The sequence below is a fragment of the Betta splendens genome, chromosome 10 (genome assembly GCF_900634795.4).
Source record: "Betta splendens chromosome 10, fBetSpl5.4, whole genome shotgun sequence".
NCBI lineage: Eukaryota > Metazoa > Chordata > Actinopteri > Anabantiformes > Osphronemidae > Betta > Betta splendens.
This window is the reverse complement of record NC_040890.2, coordinates 6,393,816-6,406,679: the sequence shown is the minus strand read 5'-3', so window position 1 is coordinate 6,406,679 and position 12,864 is coordinate 6,393,816. Positions and strand designations below refer to the sequence as shown.

Genomic DNA, 12,864 nt, shown 5'->3' with positions numbered 1-12,864 from the left:
TCACCTACATCAATAAAATAACTCTCAGGCTATATTAATGCAAACACCAAGTGTTTTCTTTTTAAATGTCATAAATAAGAGTTTGCTGTTTATCTATTGCTTTTTTAATAAAAAAGCAATTCGTTACTTTGTGTTGTTGAGTTATTATTACAATTAACTGCCTTTTCGTTGTGTTGTGTAAACTTGTGATTTGTGCCTATGGATCATTTCTTTGGCCGCCTCTGAGCTTTTATTTTGAAGAACACGGAAGTGCGGTCGTTGTTGCTGCTGGTTGAACACAGGCCGCAGTGATTTGGTAGCCGCTGCAGTGGGAGGAAGGACCGCGGTTCTACCCTTTCTATCTTTCAGTTTCGCGTCAAAATTCTTTCGGTGATTCCTTGTGGTAGCGATCCGTGTACAGTATCTGTGTTCTATGATAACTACGTCGTAGTATTACTAACAGACAGTGATATCAATCGCCATTTTAATCGCACGTTTTCCCTGACAGAAGCGCTAGCACAACAATGGCTCTGAAAAGAATTCACAAGGTAAGGAAGTGAACGACGAGGCCCGGGATCTCGCAGTTTGGTTAGGGATTTGCTTGCACGCTTGCCAGTTGTGATGTTTGTGCGACGAGTTATTAGACTGGGAAACCTTTAAGATATTTACTGAATAACCCCGGTTATGTTTTAGTTGCCAGCTAACGGTCTCTGAAGAGCGAGTGACGACGGCGAGAGCAGCAATGCGCCGCTTTTCTGTGTCTTTCTGTGCTGCTAAACAGGCCAACTCAACCATTGACTTACTAGTAACCGTTAGGTTAGCTGGTCGTTATTATGTCTGACACTCTCGACGTAGGCACTCCTCTGTTCAGTGAAAGGTTTTAAGTGTGACAGATATTACATGATGATGCCAGCGGTGTGTTAGCTGTTTCTGGCTAACATCATATGTCCCGGCGGTTGGCTATCTGAGATAAGCTAAAGGGTCTTGGAGAACGAACTAGCTAACTAACGCTGCATTACCTACCTCAAACCTATGTCTTTTTAAAAGTCGTTTTTTTATTTCTGCGTCCTTCAGACCATAAGGACCTAAAGTGCTGTTCACCTGTAATTTAGTACGGATAACTATCAATATGTGCAACTGTGAGTTAAGATTACTTTGCTCGCTGCTTGATCTGACAGATAAGTTAACCGCTAGCCGTAACGTTAGCTTAATTTAGGAGGACACTGGTACTTGACCCTTTAAGTCTTTTTGTCATTTTGTCTACAACCTTTTAAATATTAAATGTGTGTCAAATCGTTGTTATTGTATAGGCGTAGAAACGATAATGGATGTCTTATGTTAACATTGCCGTAACGTTGCGTGTAGTCAGTTTTTTTCTAGTTTCGTAGCTGATGTGATCGCTGTTTCGTGTAGTCACTGTAGAACAAGCAGGATTCCGCTTGTGTATGATTTTATACAAACTGCGCTCAACAAACGAGCAGTAAATAACGACGCTAGTGAAATCGCTAGCACTGTGTGACACGGTGGTGAGAACAGGCCCCATGCGTTGTTCGTCTTTGATGTCGTGTTGCTGACAGCAGCCGAGCAGCAGGTCGCTAATATAAGTTACCGTTTGTGCGATTGGGCCGTTTAAACGCATTGTCTTGCTGCCGATGATTACTCTGATTTACATCACGTCATCCCGTGCCACTATGCGGCTGCCCAGCCGTCCTAATGTTTGCCTCTCATCGAACCTAAGCGGCTAGCATTACGCTAGGCTAGGCTAACTCTTGTTAAAATGGACTACACACAACTAGCCTGCGCACAGTTGACCGGGTTGTTTTGGTTACAGTCAAACCTGCGCTGTCCTATCGTCGCGATCTGTCTGATCTTCACATATTACCTGTTTTACCTGGAGCCACCAGATTATGTAATAGTGATGGGATCTGGTCCCACAGCGTTGTGTCACAGTAGGAGATTATTATTGACTTGTTATTATTGCAGTGATACTTTGAAGCATTTGTAGTGGAACCTGCCTTAGGAAATGTTTACGAACACATCTGTTGGCAATAAAGAGCCAGACACTGGACATATCTACTACAGCGTTTCTTTTGTCTGATACTCTGTTTTGTTCTTTAAATTTCTGTTATTATGTGTTGAAATGGTCCATTTCAAACACTAATTCTGCATGAACTGACTTGTAGTTTGTTTGTCGCAGGAGTTGAACGACTTGGCACGGGATCCACCAGCCCAGTGTTCTGCAGGACCAGTAGGAGATGACAGTAAGTTCACACCAAAACTGACAAAGCTGTCCTGGTAAATGTGTGTGACTGGCACCTGGGATGGAATTGGAGTTCATAAATACAGATTTGCCAGTCGCTAATATTATGAAAAAGTATGGATAGAAAAGGGAGGAACATCCTGTTATTACAGACAAATACTTATTATATGAACCCCTGTTGAGATGTTTTTTTTTTCAATAATTACTTTCAGTCATCGGAAGATTGTCCAGTAAATTTTATTCAATACAAACTAAATATTGTTTATATTTGAAAAGCAAAATGTACATGTCTGGGTCACATGTGGAGACCAACAAATTCTTATAATCCAGGAAGTTCTTCCTTATACTCTTTTAAAAGAGGTCTGGGAAACTCCATGAGTACCTCTTGTGACGATTAAATCATCAAGTCTGTTGCTACAACTATTTCACTTTTGCTTTAATGCAAAGTATGTGACTAGTATTTTGCTTAGAATTGTTCTTGAGGGAATTGTAGAATTTAGTTTTTTTTTTAGATTTTTATTCATTACCTTCTTAAATATATTTAAGTCAATTTTATATTTAAAAAAAGAAGTATGTTACTTTTGCAATGATTGAAAGCAAAATAATGGTGGAAAATAATTGTCTGCTACTGGCACATTATAGAAACATGTTTAGGAATCACATTTATAACATCTACACTCCTCAAAGTTTACAGGCTAAACAGAGGTACCACATGAACATGGCAGTGTAGCTGTTTTATTACTAAGTATATTTGGAATCAGTTTCAGTTTAAAAAGTCTCAAAATTCATTACAGTTCCATCAGCTCCAAGCCCTTTCTCTAACATCACTGCCACCTATGTCACTCAGAAACTGCATTTTTGTTTATCAAGTATGGTAGAATATAGTTTGATCCAGGACAGTCTTGAAAATACGCTTTTTTTTCTGCAGAGTCAGCAGATACTCTTTCACTACCTCTGCCTGAGCTTGGCCTGGTGTGAACAAACAAACAAAACCAACAAACAAAAGCTTTTGTACATATACTAACTGTATTATATAATACAGTTATACGTTATTCCTACACAGCGCACAATTGTGCCAGTTTGTCATTTCAATATTAGTTGCCACTCTCAAATCGTGGAATCAAAATTATATATTACAAATATAAATAATCTTCCCATATTTTTCCCCATACTGTTTAGGTATGCCAAGTACTGACTGCTGGAACATGATTATATCTGACAGGACTTGTAAAGGCTTTAGGCTAACAAGTGTGACGAAACATAGGTGGAATTTTTGTCGGCAAAGAAAATATACAAATTTGTTTAAGTTGCATAATTTGATCTTGTAATTTACTTAATTCTGCCTTAATTAATCCACTAGACATTTGACTATATATCAGCAACAGTGTCTGCAGATCCTCAATTTATTTGTAATTTCCAAATAAGTGCATGTGTACATTTGACTAGACATTTGTGCACGTTTTTAGGTCTGTTCTGCTTCAGTGATTCACAAGCACCAACCACTGATGTGTGTACTTACAGGTGTATTAATGCTCCCTGTTGTTTCTTGTTCCCTTTTTAAATCTGTTTTTAAACCACTTGCTATCTTTAAGTTACCCACATATGAACAATTGTATTCACTGAGTCTGCAGCAAGTCTGTCTGAAGAATTAATTACATAGGGCAAGCAAACATGACAGATCTGTTCCCAATGGCCTGCTTTTTTTTTCTTTTCAAAAGCGAGATAGTTTTATTCTATCTTGCTTTTCAAAAGCAAAACATGAATGATGACGTCAAGGTTTTGTATTGTGTTAGATCTGATGTAACCACTTCCTCGTCTGTGGTGACACTGATACTCAGTTGATACATTTCGGAGATTTTGAAACACTTACGTCTAACACACAACATCAGGTGAATCATGCAAAGTATTGCCAAGTGGTGTTGCAGTTGTTAAAGGGCTCAAGTGATGGGACTTCTCTCCAAACCATAAAAAACACTGCCAGATAATTAAAATTAATAATGTCTTTGGTTGTGTGAAATGATTAGTCAATCTAACTACAAGTAGGCACAGAAAAAAACCTTGTGCAAAACAAGCAGTGTGACCTGACGATGACCTGTGTCCTTGACGCCATGGCTTTATTTGGCCAATAATTTTAAGTGCAGATAGTCATAAGGTGACAATAATCATGCAAGTATTATGTTTATTGACTTGGTGTCTGGAAATGTGTTTAATGAAACGTATGTTGAGTATCAGTAATGTTGCCACTAACAGTAAAGGGGTGAGCTGATCCTTATCATGACTGGAACACCTGGTTTCCGCAAGGAACCAACACCCACTCTTTTATCTCAAAGTGACGTTTGTGACAAGCACAGTTAGAGGCAAATGCAAACCGTTCATAATGTAGAGGAATGTTGCAAAGAAGCTCTGTATTTCTGTTTCTCATACATACTAAGAGGCCAGCTTTGCCTATTTGAAGGTTTCTATTCTGTTTCTGGTTAGGAGTAAGTTTAGACTTCTAAATTTTCCTCTGTCCTCAGTATATTGAAATATGTTTCTTTCTGTGAGGAATAAAAATAACTCATGATGTTGTATGCCACTAATATACACACAAAAGAGCGAGGGGATCAGTTTGGTGGAATGTGCATGTGTAGAGTTTTACTTCAAAGGTGAGTGTTTGGGAAACCGGTTCTCATAAACATGACAAATTGGAACTAGTCTAAAATGTGATGCATTCATTTTTACCCATACTTACTTTTGTGCCTTTTGGCGTCAAAATGGCACCATGGGAACCATCTGTGACAGCAGTGTTGCTGTCTGTTGTTTACTTCCTGCCAGGCAACATCAAACAAACCACACCACCATAAACTTTTTGTTAAATGTTATAGATATAGTTGCGTGTGTCATTTTTCCTGCGATTGTAACGGTATGCCTGATACTTTTGGGCATGTACCTTTGCTGTTTTATTTTTCATAGGAATGTAACTTTGTGAATATACATGGTTTCATATACAGTCCCAGAGTTGCCAAAAATATTTATCCTGAGATGCACTTTTATGTAAGAGCCTGTTATTCAACTGTATGAACAAACATGCACACCTCATGTTGCATTATTTTTTTCTCCAGTACTTCTCAGACACATATTGTGTTTTGTGTGTTTCATAACCAATTTCTCTTTATTTTTCCTCTTAGTGTTTCACTGGCAAGCCACAATAATGGGACCTGTAAGTCGTCACACAATCACAGCTTCAGACAGAGTTTCATTAACACGTGTAAATGTACTGTTGTGACACATCAAGGTGACTGCCAGCTGTCGGCCAAGTTTGGTTTATAGCGTTTTGGGTCTAGGTTTCTTGCGGTGTGTTCCGCACGATTCACCACTCTGCGGCTTTTAAGCCAGTTCAGCATGCTGAATGTGAATCTGACTGTTTGACGTAGACAGAAGCCACTCTGACTGGCTGGTGTTCCTTCTTAGCAAATCACTGCATGAGTCTTTTTTTGGGATGACCCACACAGACTGTTACATCCTGATGGTCTAAAGTTATTGCCACTTTGTGGCTGAGGCGACGCAATGGTCAGTTACCTGATGTGTCACAGCCCAAACACCTAACAAATGCAGCTTATTTAAACAGTTCAACTAAGTAATGTGAGCTTTATTTTTTCTTAACCGTCCTTCTTTCTCATCATTAGAATGACAGTCCTTACCAGAGCGGGGTTTTCTTCTTGACCATACACTTCCCCACAGACTACCCCTTTAAACCGCCAAAGGTGAGAAAGACAGACATGTATTAAATAGAAAACAGCAAGACACACAGTTTGTCACCTGCAAAAATATGCCACAGCTTTACATCATTCCGTTTCCTCTTCCTCTCATCTCGCCCGGTTCCACCCCCCCTTTTCTTTTCTGTCTCCAGGTTGCATTCACCACAAGAATCTACCACCCAAATATCAACAGCAATGGCAGCATTTGTCTTGACATCCTGCGATCACAGTGGTCTCCAGCTCTCACCATCTCCAAAGGTAGATTGTCTGCGTGTGGCCTTCAGGCTCTGATGTGCATAACAGCACCTGTAGTGACAGATAAATGACAGATCCAGCTACATACAAAGCAGGCAAACACAATGGTTTTATTTTTTAAATGACAGGGGTCCTTGTATTGAACTCAAGGACTATCTCTATAAATGTCAGCTCTAGTTATATAGCACAGGTCACTACCGGACAGGCTTTTTAAAACAGTGACAATTACTCATTCAGATTTGCATTAAAAGGCCAGCCCAAGGGAAAAAGATGGAAATTCTGTTTGTTTGTTTTTTTTGTTTTGTTTTTTATGTGATCGTTGACAGATTAACTTTTCAACCTGTCTATTATGAATTCCAGTCCTCCTGTCCATCTGCTCTCTGCTGTGTGACCCCAACCCGGATGACCCATTAGTACCTGAGATCGCCCGCATCTACAAGACTGACAGGGAAAAGTAAGAGATTTTTGCGAATTGTGTACAATTTTAGTTTTTGCATGCACTACTGCTACTACTGCTGTTAAAGATACTGCACCAACCAATTGCATCTCAAGTCTTTGCTGGGGGTTAAAAAGTGCCATTGGAGTATTTTCAGCCTATTGACAGTTATTTATATTTGGAACAATTGCCTCTGTTGTCATGCAGACCCTTAAGTGGGGTCAATTAAGTACAGTAATCACCTAGCAACAAACAAAACAGATACACCACGACATCAGTGGGGCCACAGGGCAGACTACATAGTAGTAGTAATAATAATAATAATTATAATATTAATGGACCAACCACTGATCAGTCAGCATTCAAAAAAAGGTGATGCTGTAGCCAATCCCAACTTCCACTGAGTAAGAGGCAGGTTTACCCTACCCTGCATTTTAACGTTTGGTGCCGTCTCCCTCTGCTGTAAATGGACCCATAGCTCTTTTGAAGACTAGATGCATCAGGAGACACTTTTTTTTTTCTTTTTACCTGGGTTAATAAATATTGTTTGGGATTTTAACAATGTTAGCATACAGCGTTGTAAAATGCACCACAGCCTTAGTCAGTTTGGGATTGCAAAGGTTGTAAGTAAGAAGTAAGTGTCTGATTGTAGCAGTCAGCTTATGTTTTCCTTACAGTTCCATGCATTATGGATCTCCTTTAGTGGCAAGTTGCCAGTCCGCACTCAGCAGTCAACTGTTTTGTTGTGTAAATCTCCACATCCTCCACACACGTTTACAATATTTGCTTTGATTTTGCATCCAGAAATTATTTTTAGAACTGTCTGCAACAATTTGATTCACTTCTAAAAATCCTGTAGATAAATAATGTTGTGGATATAAAATATATGCCATTATTAAATATTTTCTCATGTCTCTGGTCTCCATCTGTGTATTGCTCTCCAACAATCAGCAGAGTGGAAAAGGCAATTATTTTAGCTGTGCTTGTTGTATGTTTTGATGTGGCATATTGATGCTGAAACACAGTTCTCTCCATCACTGTCTAACAGTGACCACTCAAAGCTGTTGCAGTGACATGAAATTAGATGTATCTTGCTAGATTGGTTCTCCAATACATATTCCAAATCCTACTGTGTTGTACTTCACCCAGCTAAATGACTAACAAGTGTCACTGTCTCTCTGCTTTTTTTACAGGTACAACAAAATAGCTCGGGAATGGACACAAAAGTATGCAATGTAGTGTTGGGGTAGAATCATGGCCAACCATCTCTACAACACAAGGTTAGGGGAGTTCAGATGTAAAGAGAAAACAAACAAAAAAACCATACAAACAAATGAAAAGTTTAAAACAAGATCTCGTTGGTTTCCATTGGAGTGCTTTCTTTGAGCCACACCTCCCCTTCACCAGAGTACCTATAAAACTCCCTCAGCCCTCTATTCTCTCTCTCTCCCTCTCTCCTTCCTCTCACTATCTCTCTGTTCGACTGTCTCTCCCTTTCCCCTCACGCCTCTCAGCTCACCTACCCACCCTCCAGTGTACAAATTGTCAACTTGCAATGGTAAAGCCCATCCCCTGCTCACCTGTGTAACACCCTCACCTGCCCTTACAACCTCTGATCCCGGTTCCTGACTTCTGTATTTCCTTTCATTTTGTCACATTTTGCCCCTTCCCACAGAAATCTCCCATTTTATTTTTTTCTTGCACACACCTGCACCCTTCCCCACCCTTGCCTGATGTTAATCACTAGAAGCATTCCTTTAAGCATCTTTACACCTTTTGAGGGGACAGTTTTCCCTTTTTTATTTTCAATATTCTTTTAGGGGGGGAGGGGGAAAATTAGAGGGATTTTTACACTCTTTGTTTTGTTGTCCTTTATAAATCCCATCTTTACAGGTGACAACTCATGAAAGGAGTTTTTCACACGCGAAACGAAGGGCACTCTGTATTTTCTACAATAAGTACTTCGAGAAATCATTGCAGGCTATGTAGAATAAGGTGGACATGCACATGGCCTATTTTGGTTTTTGTTGAATTCTGTGAACGGACTTGAATTTATCCCCTCACTTCCTGCTCCTCACACCCCTCTCCCAAACCACCTTACTCAAGTTGACCTCTTTGTACACCAACACACATGCAGACAACTGTAACCCCATGTCACTACCACCACATTTTTCTTTTTCACAAAGTGGAGGTTCTGGACCAGGTATTTAAGCAATTTATTTTTCTTAGTTTAACCTGTGTTTTTATTCCCTACCCCATAACTTAGGTTGCATTTTTTTTTTTCTTTTTCTTTTTTTTGCTATTGTTAATTTAGAGGCTAACATCTTAAATGGCTATGGAACTGGCTTGGGCTCTGGGTGCGAGGAGAACCCACTCTTCTTGCACAAAACCTCTGTATATTGAATTACCTGAGAGGCTCGTTGAGCTTTGTGTGTTGATTAAACTGTGTAATAAAAATCCATGACTCCTGTGTTGACTCATTTTCACACATTGGGTTTTCTCTTTCCTGCTTTAAAGTATATTTACTTTAATATGGGAGAACGTCTCAAGTGATGTTTTTTTAGGAGATTTACTAGTTCATATATTTGTTATGAGCAATATATGCAGTGCTAAGTAAAGGATCTGTATGTGATTTAAAAAAAAACTCTACTCCACCCACCTTTTAATATATACATAAGTTTAAAAGAATGCATGAATGCAATAGGGTAATTAAAAACCCCTAATTTGCCTTTTACAATATTAAATTTTAAATTTAATTTGGGAGTCATCATCTTGTCGAGGTCATTATGTCGCCCTCTTGAGAAGCTGATTTGTATTGCAAACAATTTCAACAATTAATTTGTTTGGGTCATTGTAAATTAGCGTTTTCAAGCAACTACTGATAACTTAGATACATGAAAAGTAAAAAAGTAACGTCTAAGTGAAATGTATTTACTTGTACGCTATTTAATCGAGTATTAAATGACGTTTTTTGTAAAAGAAAAACAAATTCGGTGAAAAGTGGCCCACCCAAGATCGCAGTTATCAAGATGATTCCATATCGGTTGAAACGTAAGGCACTAGTCGTCGAAAGCTGTCGATTATGTCTTCATAAATACGTGTATTAAGATTAATAACGTTATTTTCACGTCAACATGCGACCTTTGTAAAAGGGATCGTTTAATGTGTGTATTTTAAATAGTCATACGTTTAACCTCCAAAACGAAGGCGGAAGTGCGTTAAAACAAAAGGCTTGATCATCTTGTTTTTTGGGTTTTCAGTCTCATTCCTACGTTCCTATTGGCTGCTGCGCGGTGACGTGACACGTGATTCCGCCCTGTTGAAACCGACAGAGCTCAGACAGAACTCCAGGTTGACCTTGCAGTTGAACGCTCACTAGACCAGAAGCTAAACACTGTAGAGAAAACATGTCAGCCGCGGCGCGCTCAGTATCCTCGTCAGGATTCAGCATATCCAAAGGTAAAGTGGTTCAGCCAGCGGCCAGTTTGTTAGCGTTCTTTTTTTCCGCTCAACGTAAACTTAACATGTCTGCTGCCTGACAGCTGAGGCTAATTATAACGTTACGTGCAGATACTCTTGTTACATAGCGGTGATTATTGTAAAGTAACTGCACGCACAAAACGTTTCTGAAAGCAGTCACTTATTTGCCGCGGGTTTCCTTACTTGGGTAGTAGCCATTTAGCAAATTAGCTAAGTGGCTAGTTAGCTAGTCGAGCTGAATGCGGCCACCTTATTAAAAGCCCGACTACTGTAAACAGCAGCTACTGTAGCTTAGCTAGTGTGAACTTGTTGGTTCTGACTGCTCCCGTCTTGACGTCACGTGATGCCCAGTAGAAGTGTCCCCATTGTGTAAGAAAAAGTGCACTGTCATAACTTCGGTCACAGTAAATACCTCTGATTTTAGGAGTGTCTTGGCAACAAGTCGGATGTGTGTAAACACACCCCGCTTTGCTGCCGTTTATCTGAAGAACCATGACCAACCTTGCAGTTCAAAGGCACTTTATATTGTTAGGTCAAAGTTTTCAGTTCCTCGTGAACTGAGCAGCCTAATGCAGTTAATTTAAATATGTTCACTGATTGATTATTTTAGATTGCGCGACCGTTGGCGCTTCTCACGTGTTCATAGAATTGCATTGAACCCTGTCCATTGCGCTGTGCAGCACAACTCGCTTCGTGAACTCTAGCTGTGCGTCTTCCTCTCCAGAGCATTTGGCGGTCGCCGTCCCCGTCGCAGTGGTCGCGGCTGTTGGGGGTTTCCTGGTCAGCCATTACCTGAGCAGACGCTGCTGTAAGAAGGGCCAGGTGAACGCGTGCGTCGACAAAGACAGCCCCAAGGTGGTCCACAGCTTTGACATGGAGGACATCGGAACTAAGGCTGTTTACTGCCGCTGCTGGAAGTCTAAAAAGGTCAGGCTTCCTGTGATCCGATCATAAATGCACTTTAGCTTGTTGGTGGGATAAGTATTATTGGAGGTACTAAGTAAAAAAAACAACAGTTCCGGTGCAACTAAACCTAAATTAAAACCCAGATCTGTTTGTGGCAGTAGAATTTTGAACAATGCTGAATGCCTGGTCACATTGTTTACAAGCTATTTTTACAGAGGCAAATAAAAATCATTAGTTTAGACTTTCCTGATTGGCATGTGGTCAGAAAGAGTCCACGCAGTAAAGGGTTGACTCCACAGAGCTGTGCTAACGATAAGTGGAAAGTGAACAGCAGGCAGACAGCAGCGTTGGCTGCAGAAGGGAAACAAACAGTTGGTGACACTGACCCCTGGCTTCAGGAAGAATCTGAATTTAACTGAGTGGGTGGCCATCATTTTGTGTAGAGGTGATATTCAAACTGATGGTCAAAGTGGAATGGAGCTGAGTGACGCTTGAAGTCTACAAGAGGATTATTATCCACAATTTGCCACATTGTCTTGTTACAAAAAGTCAAATGGGAGGTTGCCTTCTGCAAATTTGATCATTTTGATCTTTTACACTGGAGCTTCACAGAGTAGACCTGCTTCCAGTTGTTTATGTTGGCTGACAAAGCTAATGTGTCTCAGAAGGACATTATGTACTGTTGTTTCTCACACTTTATCAAGGAGACCAAAACACACGTTCATATCATAACGACATATGGTTTAAATTTGCCAAGACTGAGTTTTGTATTTAGCATTGTGTCCTTCTTGCAGTTCCCTTACTGTGACGGAGCCCACACCAAACACAACGAGGAAACTGGGGACAACGTTGGACCACTCATCATCAAAAAGAAGGCTTAAAGCAGCCACGCGGAGATCTCCGTCCACGCTTGACTCCTCACGCAGTTGCCCTGAGTTTATCATTTTTTATTATTGTGTGTTACATTGGTGGTTACAGTGACACTGCTGCAGATAGTGTATATTCATTACAAAAACTGACAAAATACAGAAAATTTAGTTTAGAAATATAACACTGTATTAGCAAACGTGACTTTGAAATCAAAGGTTATTGGAGGTGCGATAAGGAAGGGACTTTGACAATCAGCACGGTCAGACATGGGGGTCAGGCCATGCAGACACTCTGGCCTACTTAAAACACTCAGTCTCAGTAGACCTGATATAAGTGAAGCATTTGATAGTGCAGGCGTCGTGCATTCACATCTGCTGCCATTCGTGTCGTCTTCTTTGTTGCCTGCTTTGTGTGTGGAGCAGGTGTTTATATCCTGATGAGCCGGCGTCCCTTCAGCCTCAGTCAGCTCTTGATTTCTCATATCCATGCAGAACAGGCCTTATATTAAAATCCATAGCCCAGTGTCAACACATACCCCACAAATGAATGTTGGTATTTGCCCAAAGAGCTGCTGATTCACAGAAAACAACTCTTGTTTGTCTTAAAAGGAATCTTCTCCATTCTTGAGCTACTGAAACATGATCTACTGTTTGTAACCAGTTACTCTGCTTTCTGAGAAAACCAGTCTTTTCAGGGGTGCGTAGCTTTTTCATCAACTCTTGTTTTCTGCTGCCTGTGGTGTTTTGGACTTAATGATTCATTGTTCTGGATATTGTGAATAAAACATGAATGAAATGGTTGACATGTGTCATGTATTTATTTAAGGAGGCATTTTTTCATAAGCTGTACACGTGTTAGTGTTTTTATACACTGTGTCAAATGCACTCCACTTAATCACTTCACCTCTTAGCAGAGAGGCAGAGCCGTGTGTTTATGGATTA

The 12,864-nt window shown here is 40.2% G+C and overlaps 2 protein-coding genes across 3 annotated transcripts; both read left to right on the top strand.

Moving 5' to 3' along the window:
• Nucleotides 1–263: 263 nt before the first annotated feature.
• ube2d2 (ubiquitin-conjugating enzyme E2D 2 (UBC4/5 homolog, yeast)) lies at nt 264–9,137 on the top strand. Of its 2 annotated transcripts, none has more exons than XM_029164869.3 (7): nt 264–527; nt 2,177–2,240; nt 5,407–5,438; nt 5,905–5,982; nt 6,129–6,234; nt 6,592–6,685; nt 7,861–9,137. In XM_029164869.3, exons 1-7 carry the CDS (start codon nt 504–506, stop codon nt 7,904–7,906), a joined length of 444 nt encoding a protein of 147 aa, XP_029020702.1. In that variant the 5' UTR covers nt 264–503; the 3' UTR covers nt 7,907–9,137. The 2 variants fall into 2 exon arrangements, with proteins under 2 accessions (XP_029020702.1, XP_040928562.1); XM_041072628.2 differs by lacking the exon at nt 264–527 and adding an exon at nt 1,906–1,928.
• An 828-nt stretch (nt 9,138–9,965) lies between these two features.
• zgc:110843 (uncharacterized protein LOC541492 homolog) lies at nt 9,966–12,723 on the top strand. Its single transcript, XM_029164870.2, has 3 exons — nt 9,966–10,126; nt 10,872–11,074; nt 11,848–12,723. The coding sequence occupies exons 1-3, from the start codon at nt 10,075–10,077 to the stop codon at nt 11,932–11,934; spliced, it is 342 nt and encodes a 113-aa protein (XP_029020703.1). The 5' UTR covers nt 9,966–10,074; the 3' UTR covers nt 11,935–12,723.
• Nucleotides 12,724–12,864: the final 141 nt, after the last annotated feature.